Below are 15,896 nucleotides of genomic sequence, written 5' to 3' on the forward strand. Positions count from 1 at the left end.
CCAGAGACTGAGCTGCTGAAGCTGGAGCAAAGGAGAGCAATGGGCCCTTGGTGGGGGGGGTGCAGAAAAGAGGAGGAAGGGGCCTGGGATGTGGCCATGGCCTCATGACAGGGGTCCACTGAGACCCTCTGCCCAGCTCATGCCTGCCCCGCCCCCCACGCCTCACTCCTCCCTGCAGGGACTCTCACCATCCAGGGAGGGGATGACGGTCTTCCTCAAGGCCAGGACCAGCCCCAGCGGGCACCCGAAGAGGAAGAGGTCAGCGATCTCAAAGTCGAACTTGCCCACGGCCCCTGTGCCATCCAGCATGGTGGAGCTGCTTGAGCGGCGGGAGCTGGGCTCATTCCTCAGCACGCTGGCATGGAGGCTGCGGATGTGGGGGGACGAATGAGGTCACACCACGGCCCTTCTTGGGGCTGGCCTGTCCTTAGCCTCCTGAAAGAGGCTCCTCAGGGGTCATCAGGCCCAAATGAGGCTTGACCCCTGTGTGGTCCTGTGAGTGCAGCTGTCCAGCACTGGGACACCTCCGGTGACAGCAGGTCCCGACCTCTCTAGGGAGCCCACTGCCTTTGGGACAGCCCTGACCGGGATCACGCCGCCCCCGCTCAGTTCTGCCCCCCGATTCCGCCGTCCCCACTTCCAGCCCGGGTCAATCTGTTCCCTCTGACTCAAGATGGCCCAAGGCGTGTACAAGACCACAGCCGTACCCAACAAGCACCTTCTCCTGGCTGAAGAGCCGTGGCCCGGTCTGGGGATCCCAGGACAAGGGCCGGGGGGCCTCCAGTACCCTCATGTCGGCCATCGGCACGATCCGATCCATGTCCTCACTTCTGAGCCATCCCTCTGTCTTCGAGTCCCCGTCCTCACCTGGCGGTGGCCTCCCTACGCACCTGGACAGGAAGGCCTGGTGCTGCTGGATGGTGTCCAGCTCGTAGGTGGACGAGTCACTCCTCTTGCGGGGCAGCTGCTGTTTGGGGTCCTCCGTGCCGTTGCTTCGGGGGATGTCGATGTTGCTGCGGCTCAGGTGCCGGCTGCTCTCCAGGTTGCCGCCATGTGCCGCATTGACCGTCGTGCCCGGGCACAGCAGGTCAGTGTCCTGGAACGGCGCCGTGCAGGCTCACTGCCCAGTGGCCACGGGCCTGGCCCCCTCTTCAGTGTCCTGGAAGCCGTGTCTGCCCTCCTGACTCCAGGCCCTCTGGCCACTGCTCAGCGGCCTCTCATGCAAGCCAGGGAGGGAAAAGCCCTGTCCCTCTGTGCCCCACGGCCCCCCAGGCTTCACTCCTGGCCTGGCCTGCCCATGTGGGCCTTGCTGATGGCCCACTGGTCCCGCTGCCTCGCCCGGCCTGCCAGGCCGTTTGCTACTCCACAGCAGAAGGGACCCTGGGTCTCTCCCTTCCTGGGAAGCTCAGAGGATCCAGCCCCCAGGACCAGAGCCTGCTCCCCACGGTGCAGACCCTGCTTCACCGCCTGCTGAAGCTGCCGTGCTCCTAGGCTGAGCCGCAGCGCAGCTGGTCACCTGCCCCACGCACCCACCCGCTGCCTTTGGGCACCTGCATTGGCAACCTCTGCCCTTCCCTTGTTCCGCAGCCCTGGGCTGTTTGGAACCAGAGGGTGACAGTCCCCATCCTGGAGGTCCCCTGCTCGGGGGCTGGGGGAAGCTAGTACCTGCACACTGGCCACACTGCCCCGGCGGCTGCTGCTCTGACTCCCAGACGCCGTCTGGTTGCTGCAGCATAAGGCATCGAACGCCAGGATGCCCCCGACGCAGTCCCCGATCAGGCAGACCTGGAGGGGGAGAGGCTCAGGGGCCTGAGAGCCCACCCTGCTTGCTGGAGGGCTGGCTGCGGAGAGCCCTGGCCTGGGGGACCAGGCCAGCCCACCCTGCAGGGTTTCTGTCTCCCCTTCCCCCACCCCACAACTCACCTGCCCGTTGAAGGTCACGCCCTCCTGGGACTTGATGAAGTCCCCGTAGGCGAGGTTGGCCCGCTGAATCACTGTGGCAACGGCCTCCTGGTAGTGGGGCGAAGAGGTTGCCAGCAGGGGCAGGGCGGCCAAGGGGATGTGGTCCTGGCTGCTGGACAGACAGCCTTCGTCGTGGCTGTAGGGGCTGAGGCTGGGGGCGGGAGGGCGGTCAGGAGAGAGCAGGTGGCCTCAGCTCAGCCCAGTGGGCCCCTCTTTCCTGACCCGAGCACCAGAGCGGGAGCTGCCTGACACCCCGAGAGCCTCAGCCCTGGCTTGGCAAACCTCGTGGGGATGCTTCCAGGCCAGGCGTGGGGAAGAGGGCCGGGGAGTGAGGCCAGGATGTTGGAGGCAGGTCAGCATCCCCACAGTACAGATGCAGAAACTGAGGCTCAGCTCTGGGCCTCGGCCCCTGCAGGACTCTAGGCTCAGCCATCTGCGGGGGTTTTGCCGCCTCCCGGCAGAATAGGTTAGACGGCGGGTTTGGATGTCAGCGCTGGGGTCCCAGTACTGCGGCGGGGGGCGGGGGCGGGGGCGGGGCAGGTGGCAGCGCGCCCGGGCACTCACTCGGAGACGAGGGCGAAGGCAGCGGAGCAGATGGGCGGGCAGGGCACCAGGCGGATGGCCAGGTGGCCCAGGGCGCTGGGGTAGTGCACGCGCATGACGGTGTCGAACACGGTGGCGATGGTGTTGGTGTCGCCCTGCTTGGAGCCGGGGTCCCCGGCGCCCGTGTCCAGGATGGTGCCCCCATGCAACAGCAGCAACAGCACGTGGATCTTGGAGGGCGGCACGGCCAGCGGCGGGCTGACCTCGTCCTGTGCGGGTGGGGGTGGGGGTGGGGGTGGGGGTGGGGGTGGGGGGGCGGGCGGTGAACTCCCCGGGGACTCGGCTCCTGGCCAAAGCTTCTGTCCTGCCGGGGGGACGCTTGTGGCGGCCCAGTCCCTCCCTCTGAGACCCCATGTCAGTTCCTCTGCTCCGGGGCCTGGTGCCCCTCCCCCGGGGAGGCCCAGCTGCTTCTTCCCCTCCCCTCTGTGTTCAGCCCTCCTCCCTGCCGGCCTGACGGGGGCAGAGGACATGGAGGGAGAGGGTCTCTTCCTTCCGAAGCACAACTCCACCTCCCATCTGCGGGCCCAGGCAGGGGCTCAGCCCCGTGCGGGCCTTTGGGGCCTGCCTGCCCTCCGTGTGTCTGTGTCCAGACGTCGGTCTGTCACAGGCTCTCTCTCTTTTTTAAAAAAATTATTTTATTTCATTTATTTATTTTTGGCTGCGCTGGGTCTTCGTTGCTGTGCGCAGGCTTTTCTCTGGTTGCCGCGAGCGGGGGCTACGCACGCAGGCTTCGTTGCTCCGCGGCATGTGGGATCTTCCCCGACCAGGGCTCGAACCCATGTCCCCTGCATTGGCGGGTGGATTCTTCACCACTGCGCCACCAGGGAAGCCCTCACAGGCTCTCTTAAGAGGGGCTGGTGGGGGGGACTTCCCTGGCGGTCCAGTGGTTGAGAATCCGCCTTCCAATGCAGGGGATGCAGGTTCGATCCCTGGTTGGGGAACTAAGATCCCACATGCTGCGGGGCACCTAAGCCCGCACTACAACTAGACAGAAGCCTGTGCACCGCACCGAAGACCCAATGCAGCCAAAACCCAAACCAAAACGAACCAAAACAAAAAAATTCTGAGGCAAGCAATTAAAGGAAAAAAAAGAAGAAGAGGGGCGGCGGGGGTCAGGGATTCAGATTCAGCTTGGCAGCTCAGCCGGCAGCTCTGAGCTCTCCCTCCATCGACATGGGCCCCCCCCGCTGCCCCAGGCCCATGGCCCCCAGGCCCTGCCATTCCCAGACTTTAGACCAAGGTCCTCAAGAGCAGAGATGTCCCAGAGGTGGCAGAACCCCAGCATCTTAGAGTGGGGAGGGAAACGCAGGTGTGTCTATCTGAACCCCCCTCATTTGCGAGGAGTCATGCCCCCACTTCTTGCTGGTCAGCCCTGCTTATGAAGTCCAAGTGAGACTTGCACACATCCACCATGGGAATGGAACTGTTCTATCGAGAGACGAGGTGGCCCAGAGAGGACAAGGGACTTGTCTAATATCACACAGCACGTCACTACCAAGCTGGACCGGAACCCAGAGCTCCTGCCACCAGCTCAGTGCTCTTCTGCTACCCCAGGCTGTAGCCCCACCCCCAGGGGCCTCTCCCCATCCCTGGCTTCTGGTGTGTGACTTCTGGTGTGGGAGGCCAGGGCCAGGGCCCAAGAGAGCCACAGGTGAGTACCTGCCTTGCCCATATTGTGTCAGGGGCTGAGGGGGGCGGGGAAGGGAGCTGAAGAGAGGGGCCCGTCCCTAAGGAACTCAGGGGTGGAACAAGGGGCTGAAGCCATCTGGAGGCTCCATGGGGGGGTCGGCTGGCCCTGAACTGGGCCACCGGATGGCAGGAGGTGGGGCAGCAGCAGGACCCAAGTGTCAATACAGAACCCAAGAGAGGGCAGCGCGGTGCGGGCACGGAACCCAGGGACTGGCGGGCCACCGGCCACGGGTCGGGCTGGGCCGGGAGCCTCTGAGCAGCAGAGGCTTTGGGCGGGAGGAAGGCTGGTGGGTGGTACCGGGCCTGGGGTGGAGGCAAGGCTGGGCTGCCTCAGTCCCCAAGAGGGGGCTGGTCATTGGCCGGTCTTGGGCCACAGGGCTCGGGCAGGAATGAACTCATGGCCCAAGGCAGGGTGTGGTCACTGGCTGCCCAGACCACAGGCCAGGACAGAAGCACCAGACAGTCCTAAGGACTGATCAACACAGCCGGGCGAGAGGCTCGTGGAAGGCACGTCTTACAGCACCCTCCCTGTCACCCAGACACGGCCCCTAGTCACCTGGGACGGGCAGGGCTGGGCAGGGCGGGGCTGAGAGAATCCTGCCTGTGCCTGGCCGCTGGGACCCGGCGCTGGAGGCTGGGGACTCTTCAGGGACCCAGGAGGCCAGTCCGAGACACAGCTTTCCTCCCATTCAAGCTGCTTTCTACAGGGGCACACCGTGCCTGAGACTCGAACCCCGGTGGGAACAGAGCCGTTGGGAGGCGGGGCCTGGGAGCCAGCTCTGGAGAGCCAGGGGTCCCCACCAGTGACGAGGTAAAGCTGTCCTCCTTCCTCGAGCCTGGGAGAAGAGGCTCTGGTTTGGGGACCGCTGCCAGCAAGGGATCTGACTCCGGATCCGGTGTCCCGGAAGAGTGCGGAGTCCAGATGCACATCCCCAGGGAGATCCAGAGCCTGAGGCCCGTCTGCCCCTCCCGGGGGGCCGCCAGAGCTGTGCGCACCAAAGGCACGGAGGGGGCTCCGTTTGCTTTCTCGCCATGAACCGGCAATTGGGAATCAATTCCCCTCGTCCCTATTACCCTTCTAGAAAAGCCTGCTTCGACCTCAGGCCTCAAAGAGAACCCCAAGAGGAGGAGGGCGGTGCGGATGCAGCCCCTCCCCGGCCCAAACTCCCCACAGGTCCCGAGTCCCCAGAGATGCCCTCTCCGCCTTTGGGCAGCTAGAGGCCAGAGCAACGAGGTGACTGCAGCCTGTGACGGCCCCACTCGCCCTGGCTCCTGCCCCAGTGCAAACAGCTCTGACCGCCCACAGGTGGAGGAGGAGAAGGGGTGTGAGCTCCATGCAAAGAACCCCCCGGAAGCGGACACAAGCGCTCTACCGAGACGGCTGTATTGCACGCTGAGAGCTTTTCCCACCCCCGGCGGGGCGGCCGCAGCCGGCCACATCACGTCTGCCTAGAACGACTTTCGCTTCCTCCCCTTCTATCTTTTTTCCTTCAGGGACTTCAGACAAGCTGAGCACAAGGTGAAGAGCTTATTTTTGATCTGGAATTTACAAGTTTCTCATTTTGCTTTCCAAGGGTGGAGCGGGGTCAAGGCCTTCCTCGGGGGCAGCTGTCTGCGGTCCCTGCCGGCTCTCAGGGACATCAGAGGGGGTGGGCCCCAGGCCTCTCTCCAGCGGTGCCCAGGCCAGTGTGGACGTGATGCTGTGGGAGTCAAGTTCTGCCTCCGTGGTCTCCCCCTGCGGGACTGGTCCTTTACGCCCCCCCCTTCCCCCCCCGCTGCAGCCCTGGCCCTCCACCTCGGCACCCACCTCGATGATGTTCAGCTGCTCCACACTGGAGGCCGCCCTGAACTCGGGGGTGCTCTGGCGGTACAGACCGTCTGCAACGCAGAAGGGGTGGGTGGGTGTGAGCAAAGGGGCAGGCCCAGCGGACAGAGGCTGTGACCGTGACAAGCAGGGCCCGAGGTGTCCCCCCAACCCTCCTGGGTGCTTGGGTGCGCCTCCGTAGGAGGCTGTAACCTGCAGCCCCCAGCTGGTTACCCGGTGTGTCCTCTGGCTCAGGGCTTTCGATTTTGTCCATGAGGTCATTGGAGTTCCACTTGCTGATGTCCTCGGGGAACATGTCCTCTGAATCGGACAGGTCCTCTGGGGAGGAGAGAGGGGGGCTTCAGCACCCCAATCACGGGTGGGGAGTCGGGGGAGGGGGGCGCTGGGAGGCCTACGAGTGACCGCTCTGGGGGCTCCCATGCTCCTCTGGCCCGCGTGGCCCTCCCCACTTGGCTCTATGCTCTCCCTTCCTTAACGGGACGGACCCATGGCCACGTACTCAGTACTCACGGGGCTTCTGCCTGATGTGTGTGTTTTTTTTTTAATTGTGGTAACTTTCACTTAACCTGAAATTCACCATTTTAACCATTTTCAAGCAGCATTTAGTCCATTCACGATGCTGTGCAACCATGAGCTCTATCTGGTTCCAGAACTTCTCCGTCTCCCCCGATGGAAACCTGTCCCCGTTAGCAGTCATGCCTCATCCCCCGCCCCTTCCAGACCCTGGCAACCACCGGCTGACTTTCTGTCCTTACTGATTTGCCTGTTTGCGGCATTTCCCATACATGGGATCACACAGTATGTGGTCTTTTTTTTTTGCCGTACGCGGGCCTCTCACTGTTGTGGCCTCTCCCGTTGCGGAGCACAGGCTCCGGACGCGCAGGCTCGGCGGCCATGGCTCACGGGCCCAGCCGCTCCGCGGCACGTGGGATCCTCCCGGACCGGGGCACGAACCTGCGTCCCCTGCATCGGCAGGCGGACTCTCAACCACTGCGCCACCAGGGAAGCCCCAGTATGTGGTCTTTTGTGTCTGGCTTCTTCTACTTCCCAGGGAGTTTCTAAGTTTCAACCACGGGTCGGTGCCTCCTCCTTTTTCACGCTCGAGTCATATTCCATCGTATGGATGGAGGGACCACGTCTTGTTTCTCCATGATGTTCCTGACTGTTTTCAGTGTCCACAAAACGACAGCTTAGTGAGAAGTGCTGCTATGAACAGTTCCATCCATGACTTTTTTTTTTTTTTCTGCTTTTCTGAGAACTTCCACCCATGACTGCTGGGTAGGAAGCAGCTGTCTGGCCTCTGGCATGGCTGGTCCCTCCTCTGTGGGTCACTGGGACGGTTTCCCCAGGACACTGCGGCTCTGGCATCTCCTGCTCTGCTGTCTCTTCTCTTTTCCAGCTTTTTCTAAAGTTTCTACATCAGATGTGTCTTTTCCTCATATCAGGGACACAGAGCCAGGAGGGGCTCAGCCTCTTGGCCTGGCTGGAGGGGCGTGGAAGTATGGGACGCCCCAAACACCCTCTCTACCCTCAGGGAGGCCCCGGCTGCAGAGGCTGGCTCAGGACCACCGGCCTCCTGTTCCAGGTCCCCACCCCAGGGCCATACCTCTCTCTGCCCTGCCGTGTGCTTGTGGGCACGTCCCTGTCCCTTTCTGAGTCTGTCCTGCCTTATAAACTGCAAACCTGTCTCCCTGTACCGGCCTGCCGGCCCCTCTTACTTCCTCAAGAGGAAAGGCAAAGGTACGAAGCAACGGTGTTTGGTATGTGCATCTTCCCAGCGCAGGTGGGTGATTTATCCAGCTGTTTGCTTGCGGTGCTGATTCTGGGATTCGCGGGAAAACGGGCACTTCATGTATTTTCTACTTGTTTGTATTTTCTAAGGTTTCTACATTAGACGTGTGTTAATTTAATCATGAAAAGACAGTAATTACAAAAATCAGAAGATTAGAAGAAGTTATGCTTTTGTAAAGCTTCTTAGGGGATTATTATTATTATTATTATTATTTTGTCCACGCCGCATGGCTTGCGGGATCTTGGTTCCCTGACCAGGGATTGAACCCGGGCCACGGCAGTGAAAGCGCCGAGTCATAATCCCTGGACCGCCAGGGAATCCCCTTCGGGAATAAATTCACATATGGAAGAAATGTCACCATCTGATTGTAAATCCATTTTGGGGGGGGTTCGAGAGAACAGTCCCCACCTGCCAGACCCCGTGCACGTTCTGTCACCAGGTTAAGGTGAGTGTGAGACCCCAGACTCCTGGTGACTTCACCTCATCCTGCCCCTGCCCCCACATGCTGCTGTTCACCCAGAACTTCTCACAGGTAGTCCCCACCTTGACTTGCGTCCCCTGCAGCTCTTTCAGACCCCTCCCCTCCCCGTCTTGGGAAGGCCCGTGTGCCCCAGGACGCCCGCCTACCGCCTACCGTAAGCATCGAAGAACTCATCATCCGAGCTCTCGTCGGAGTCCCGGGCAATACTCTGCATCCTCCACTCCGAGATGCTGTGGCGGGAAGGACTCGCTGGAAGGCAAAACCCCAGACTGACCGGCCACCCAGCAGCGCTGGGATGAGCGGGCAGAGGCAGGCAGGCGCGATGGTGCTGGAGTAGGGCCGGGAGGGCTCAGAAGGGGATGAAACGGAGAAATGAGGGCGGGGCGGCTCTGACTCATCTCCCAGCACACCTAGCACAGTGCAGTCCTGTCCCGGGAGGACGTGGGTGGGGGAGAGAGGGTATCAGGTTGAGGCCAGGACATGCAGTCACCCAGGCTTGGGTCCACTCCCGTGCCCTTGACCTGATCTGCTCAGGAGCGAGGCCCCCTCCCTTTTTTTAAATTAAAACAAATTTTTTTTTGCGGTATGCGGGCCTCTCACTGTCGTGGCCTCTCCTGTTGCGGAGCACAGGCTCCGGATGCGCGGGCTCAGCGGCCATGGCTCACGGGCCCGGCCGCTCTGCGGCACGTGGGATCCTCCAGGACCGGGGCACGAACCCCGCGTCCCCTGCATCGGCAGGCGGACTCTCAACCACCGCGCCCCCCCTTTTTTTTTTGCCGCACCACTGCGTGGCATGCGGGATCTTAGTTTCCCGACCAGGGACTGAACCCGGGCCCTGGCAGTGGACCGCCAGGGAATTCCCAGGAGCGAGCCCCTTCAACTCTGCCACGGCGGGGCAGACAGACAGGGATGCCTGGCAAGGGCGGAAAGTGAGGTTAAAGGTGTCGATGCGTGTGTTTCCGGGGACCCCTTCAGCACAGCACAAGCCTGGTGGGGGAAAAGCTGGATTTGCTGGAGGGGGGGGTACTCCTGGCGTTCTATATAAAATACCCCGAGTTTCCCCAATAACCACCGCAATTTCAAGTAAGTTCCAGAGAAAGGCCTTTCTGAGTATCTGAAGGCTTTCAGGTTCCTTTGGCCTGGCCGCTCCCTCAGGCGCAGAAGCCTCTCCTGGGTGTGCTGGGTGCAGCGCACCCAGACCTCCCCCCACCCGCCCGCCTTGGAACCCTGGCTCAGAGCTGCAGCTGGCTGGGTCCCAGGAGGGGTTGGGAGTGGGGATCCCACGTGGCCAGCCTGCCTGTCTCAGCCGGGCTGTGTGGGTGAGTCTGGGGGAACCTGCCAGGGCTGGGGCAACGCCCTGGGCTTCACTCTGAGGCGGAGGCTACAAGGAGGTGACTAGTTCTGAGTCCCGCAGGTCCGAGAGCAAGAGTCCACCTTCAGAGTTCGAAGTCCCCGGCAGGGCCAGTCGCCGGGGTGGACGATTAGAGGGCGGGGACACCTGAGGGGACAGAGTGCACTCACCTCCCCGCTTGGACGACCGTGACGACTTGGAGGACGTGGACCACTGCTTCTTCAGGCCCCTGCCCACCAGGGACTCCCCACTGCCGCTGCTTGCCTGGGGGGGCTCCCTGGGGGCCTGGTCCTGGGTGGTCTCGTCCTTGGCCAGCTCCGCGGCCCCCCTGTCGTCCTCATTGAACTGGGCCATCTTGCGGGACAGCATGAGCTGCGCCTCCTTCTCCAGCTCCCGGATGTTGTCCATGTTCAGCCCGTACCACTCATCCTGCCAGCACCAGGCCTGCCGGTGGGCCCTCACCATCACCTTCCGCAGGCCTGGGGGGAGGGAGGGGGGGAGAGAGAGACGCCCGTGTTAGAGCCCCTCGGGGACTCCGAGGCCGGGAGGTGCCCCACGGCGCAGGGCAGGCTCTGCCCCTCACCCACTGCGTGGCTTCCAGCAGACCACTGCCCTCGTGCCCGTTTCCCCATGTGTAAATGAGGGGTCCGGCTCACGGATGGCCGCCCAAGCTCACAGCGGCTCTGTAACTGGGGTACTGGGGCTCCTCAAGGTACCCTGTGTGCTCAGAAGCCATGCTGAGTCCCGCGGGGCGGGGGGAATTCCTGCCTTGTGGGGAGCTGGAGGAGGACTTCCTGAGTGTTTCCTATCTCAGAGTCAAGGACACTTCTCTTGTCGAATTTCCCACGGGAAAGTCAACCTCAAGTTCGAAGCACGTCGGTCCTTTCTTTTTTAAGCAGAATATATATACACATACAATATAAAATAAGATATAAAATACGATAAAGTACGATATATAGGAATATATCATATACAGAAGATAAGATAGAAAATAAGATACTTTTAAGGTATAAAGAATAGAAGAACCACAGGGACAGGAAGCAGATGGGGGCCGCCTCGGGCGGGGATGAGAGTGGCGGTGATTGTGACAGACTCTGGGGGCATGGAATGTTCTAGAACTGTGTGCACTACTCTGCGAACACACTGAATTTTGTGTCTGTCACTTGCGTTTCTTTCCGTGTTTTTCTATACAATATGTTGGGCTGGCCTACATGTTGCTGACATTTACACGTATGTGTCATGCTGCATGTATTTTTCTGCCACTTGCCTTTTTGGGGTGAGTTGCCGGTTTGTCGCTGTATGGTATTTATTTGTCTGAAATACCACATTTTGTTTACTCTTTCTCCTGCCAGTGGGCCTTTGGCTCACTTTCACTGTCCGTTTCTGCTTTTACAATCCTGCTGCTCTGAACATTCCAGAACGTGCATTTGAGTTTCTTCAGGGGGGCAAACCCGGAAGGGTCATCACCGACTCTTCCTCCCGCTTTCCTAGAGAAAGCTGAGCGGCTTCCCAGGTGGTCCAGCTCTTCCTTGTTCCCAGGCCGGTCTCTGGCGACCCTTCCTCCGGGCTCACCTCCCGATTCCCACTTGCAGCCTCGCTCAGGCCACTGGGCCTCCCCAGCCGTCCTTTCTGTATCCCTTCATTCCCCAAAGCCTGCCTGGGAGAAACTCCCTCTCACCCCTGCTCCTAGGAGGGTGCCCCCAAGCCCCGGGCCGTCCACCCTCAGGGTCAGCCAGCACCCACGCTGGACAGACCGTCTGATGAGATGTGACGCACAGACGAGGACAGCTGGACGGGAGATCTGGGTTCAGACCCAGGGCCGGCCCTGGGCTTCCTCCACTGCAGATGGGGGTTGGAGGGGGTGGCCGTGGCCACCCTGCAGGGCCCAGGAGAGCTGACGTGACACCCGTGAAGCCAACCATCAGTGCTGTGGCTCAGCTCATGGCTACACAGTCACCCTCGCTCTTGGAGAGAGCAGATGTCTGCCCGCGTGCTGCTCCCGGGTCATGAGCCTTGGGGCTAAGACCAGGCCCTGGGCACCGACCTCTGCCCTGACTAGGCGGCAGGGAGGAGCCCGGGTCGGCACTAGCTCCTTCTAGAACCCCTGGGCACCTGCTGTCCCGTCCCCTGGGCGCCTGCTCTGGGCCAGGCGGGCGTGGGTGTAGGACAGGAGGATGTCCGAGACGCTCTCCCCGGGGACCTCCAGCCCAAAGCGGGAGGCAGTGCTGGGGCAGGGCCTGGGGTCTGGCCCTGGGGTGCTGAGAGGGTGCTGTGGGCGGCGGGGGGGGGCAGTCCCCCGGGGCTGCTCCCCCACGGCGGGTGGGCACCACGTGTTACAAATGCCAGCCAGTCCGGAGTGTCTGGGGCAGGCAGACACTGCCTGTCGTCTGTAGGAGCCCGGCAAGTGTTTATATGGTCAAGGTAAACCAGGTGGGTGGCTGCATGTGGGCCCGGGGGGTTGCCCGTCCGGAGGAAGACAGAAACGTGGAGTCCCGGGCAGATGCAGAGAGAGAGGGCGGGCGGACAGGGGCACACAGACGGAGAGGCCGGGCGCGCTCACCCGTGTCGTGGATGAACCTCTCGATCTTGGACTGCATGCCCCAGTAGCGGAACTCCACCTTGCAGAGCTTGTAGGCGCACATTATGGGGAAGGCCTGCTGCTTGTGTTCCTCGATCCAGTTCTCGGACAGGGGCCCCCGCTGGGTCTTGGTCGAGTGGAACAGCTTGGGGTCCTCTTCGGTCTTGTACTCGTTGGGGGGCACGGGGTCCTTGACGATGTCGATGAAATCTACGGGGAGACCCCGTGAGTGACAACTTCTGCCCCAAACCTCCGCCCCACTCCTCCCCATCCGGTCTCCTCGCCATGTCCCTGCCACCCCCGAGTCCTCGTAGGGCCCCAGGCCTCGATGTGCCCCGGGGCCCGACGGGGGGGTGAGGGTGTTGCTCTGGTCCACCCTGACCCCGAGCTCCCCCGCCCTCAGGACCTGGGGCTTTCCTTGTTGCCTTGTCGAATCATTTTGGCAACCCCTCCGTTTGGGGCACACTTGCCAAAGCGGATAAATAAGGTCACAAGCTGGAGAAGCATGGGCGAGATGAGGATGGAGGATGTGGGAAGGGGCGGGGGCGAGTAAGAGAGTAAAGCTTCCCAGAAAAGCTGGTGTTTCAGCTACAGGGGCAGAACAGTGAAGCCAAGAACGTCCCGGAATGTGACACTTACCCAGGAGGCGGGGGGGTTTGGGGAACCGCCGGGGCATCCGCGTGGGTAGAGGTGGCGGGGATGCAGCCGGACACGCCCGCCACCTCTCGCCAGGCTTTGTGCCCGGCCGGCACCCTGAGGGGAAGTGGCCCCGCGTGTGTGCTTTGGCCGCTGGCCTGCTGGGAAGCCCCTCCCAGACAGATCGGCAGGGAAGAGTCCGGAAGCCACCTCTGCTGGGCCCAGGGGGAGGCATCGGGCCTCAGAGGGTCCAGATGTGCCTGGGAGTGGTTGGGGCAGCAGATGCCACGGGGCTGGGCGCTTGGGAAACGGCACTGGGGGCTGCTGGGACCTGGGTGAGGGGTGGGACAGTGACTCTGGAAAGGACCACCTCTTGCCACACGGCTCCTCCCCCAAGGCTGGCTCCCCGAGGTGTGCATGTGGTAGACGGGGTTGCGTGCACACTTGGTGAGGAGGGACCCAGGACAGGGTCTGTGGCTCAGAGAGCCCTTCTTTCAGATGTGTGGGGACGACGGCACTTGGGGGCGCTCGGCTCCGACAGGGCCCCGGCTGTCTCGTCCCCCTGGCCTGCCGGCACCGAGTCTGGGCTGTGGTTTAGAGACGCAGACGTTGGCCCCGCCAAAACCGGTGATGGGTCAGAAGCGGCCCGAGGGCGGCAGGATGTGGGGAGGGGTGCACATCCTTCCTGGAGCAGACCACGTGCCCAGCCCGCTCAGGGAGGCAAAGGCCGCTAAGGGCCTGGGCTGGGACTTAGGAACCATGGCAGGAGGCGTTGGGGGGCGGGGGGGGGGGCTGCAGCTGGCCGGACAAGAGCTGCCAGAGGGCCTGCGTCATGCTGGGCCCTTCCTTGCTGTTATGGGTAGAATATGTCCCCTTCTAAACTCATTCATTGGAGTTCTGGCCCCCAGGGCCTCAGAATGTGACCTTATGTGGAGACAGGGTCTTTAAAGAAGTAATCTAATTAAAGTGAGGTCATTAGGGTGCACCTAATCCAATATAACTAGAGTGCTTATAAAAAGGAGACATTTGGGCTTCCCTGGTGGCACAGTGGTTGAGAGTCCGCCTGCCAATGCAGGGGACACGGGTTCGTGTCCCGGTCCGAGAAGATCCCACATGCTGAGGAGAGGCTGGGCCCGTGAGCCATGGCCTCTGAGCCTGCGTTTCCGGAGCCTGTGCTCCACAGCGGGAGAGGCCACAGCAGTGAGAGGCCCGTGTACCGCAAAAAAAAATAAAATAAAAAAAAAAATAAAAAGGAGAAATTTGGCTCAATTAAAAAAAATACACCTGAAACTAACACAGCATTGTAAATCAACTATACTTCAATTAAAAAAAAAAAAAAAGAGAAATTCGAATACGGACCTCCACGCAGAGAGAACACCATGTAAAGATGAAGGCAGAGATCGAGGTGATGCGTCTACAAGCCGAGGAACGCCAAAGATTGCCGGCAGACACCAGAGGCCAGGGGAGAGGCCCAAACCGATTCTCCCTCAGGGACCCCAGAAGGAGCCAACCCTGCTGACACCTTGACCTTGACTTCTGACCTCCAAAACCGTGAGACAAAAAGTATCTGCTGTCTTCAGTCCCTTAGTCTCTGGTACTTCGTTCTGGTAGCCCTCGGAAGCTAAGGTATCTCCCAAAGCCCACCGGGGCCTAAAAACTCCGGCAGGAGGGAGGAGTCTCAGGGGATTGCCCTCTAGGCCGCTGAGGCTGCCTGGGAGTTTGTCAACACCCCTCCCACACCAGCCGTGCACCCATCTGGGAACCGCCGTGGCTTGCTCCTGCGGGCTGGGGGCCTGTTGAGGTGCGTCTGGCCCATGGATGTGTCTCGTTGGCTGGCATATTTACAGAGATTTTTAATTAGTTGCCAACATTTAGGAATTGGAAGATTTCACATGAAAACCCTGATTTCTGGCCTCGCTTGGAGAAGAAGATGTAACAAATGGGGCCTGTTTCCCACATGGCAGAGTCAGCTAGAGGGGAGTCGAGCAGAGGCCGCCCACCACCAAGGGGACACAGGCCCCATCGGGCCTGCTGCACTCACGCACGGCTGTCAGCCACGCACACGCATGCATTTCGGGGCGTGGGGACACTTCGGAGGGATGGAGGGAAGGGGCTTGAGTGGGGAACGCACGTAGCCTTAGTGAGCACATCAGGGAAATGGGGCCGAGGAGACCCATCCTTCCTCCCCGCTCCGACCTCCGACCAGGCTTGCTGGGACTCGGACCTCCCCGCCCAGGACAGGAGCTGGTCTGCAGCTCCTGCCGGGCCTGAAGATCAGGGGCGGAACCAAGGGGCCCACGGGCGGGGAAACCGGGACCTCAGCCCTGCACGGCTCCTGCCCTTCCCGGACTTGGGAGCGTCGGGGTACATGGTTACCGATCGTCAGCTGGTTCTTTTCCACGGGAGACAGGCTGAACACATTGGGGTTTTCTCCAGCGTCAGTTTTATAAAACGTTTCGATGTCAATGGAGAATTTCTCCACAAAAGGGCACGTGAACCTGTGGGGGAAGTAGAGTATCCGTCAGGACTCGAGCTTAGAGGTGTGGGCGTGCGTGGCTGGGTGGAGGACGGGCGCTGGAGTGGTGGCCGAGGCTCATCTGTCCTGTCCACCTCCTGGACCTTCACCTCGTCCCGAGAAGAGCCAGGTCCAGGTTGGGGGCAGGGGTGGGTTGAGGGGGAAGAAGGAGAAGGAGTCGTTCCGGGAAGCCGCCGGCCGGCAGCCCTGCGTCCACGTGCGGGAGGCGTGGTGTGCACCCAGGCACAGCTGAGGTGGCACACTGCTGAGCTGGCTGAATCTGGACCAGCGCTTCGCGTGACATGCCACCCTGTCCCCCGTGCCCTAAGAAACCAGGTGTGGCACCAGGGACCGGAGATGAGCTCAGAGGAGGAAAGTGCTGCTGGGAAGAGGAATAACGTGGAAGGATCCTCCGGCAAGCTCCAGGCCCTCAACGACCTGGGGAAGGAAGCCCCAGGAGATTC

The 15,896-nt window shown here is 61.5% G+C and overlaps 1 protein-coding gene across 5 annotated transcripts in view; it reads right to left on the reverse strand.

Moving 5' to 3' along the window:
- PITPNM2 (phosphatidylinositol transfer protein membrane associated 2) overlaps nt 1-15,896 on the reverse strand; it is a 145,473-nt gene that overhangs the window by 10,429 nt on the left and 119,148 nt on the right. For 4 of the 5 annotated variants that reach the window (XM_067015426.1, XM_067015430.1, XM_067015427.1 and 1 more), the window contains exons 4-14: nt 15,294-15,415; nt 12,264-12,491; nt 9,874-10,182; nt 8,506-8,601; nt 6,293-6,397; nt 6,062-6,132; nt 2,527-2,774; nt 1,924-2,113; nt 1,666-1,785; nt 891-1,096; nt 189-367 (exon numbers count right to left, since the gene is read on the reverse strand). In XM_067015426.1, coding sequence (XP_066871527.1) covers nt 189-367; nt 891-1,096; nt 1,666-1,785; nt 1,924-2,113; nt 2,527-2,774; nt 6,062-6,132; nt 6,293-6,397; nt 8,506-8,601; nt 9,874-10,182; nt 12,264-12,491; nt 15,294-15,415 — 1,874 coding nt within the window. Of the gene's footprint in view, nt 1-188; nt 368-890; nt 1,097-1,665; nt 1,786-1,923; nt 2,114-2,526; nt 2,775-6,061; nt 6,133-6,292; nt 6,398-8,505; nt 8,602-9,873; nt 10,183-10,286; nt 10,435-12,263; nt 12,492-15,293; nt 15,416-15,896 lie in introns of those variants that run through there. The other variant, XM_067015431.1, reaches the window with a different exon arrangement.

This window comes from Kogia breviceps, chromosome 15 (assembly GCF_026419965.1).
Source record: "Kogia breviceps isolate mKogBre1 chromosome 15, mKogBre1 haplotype 1, whole genome shotgun sequence".
Classification (NCBI taxonomy): domain Eukaryota; kingdom Metazoa; phylum Chordata; class Mammalia; order Artiodactyla; family Physeteridae; genus Kogia; species Kogia breviceps.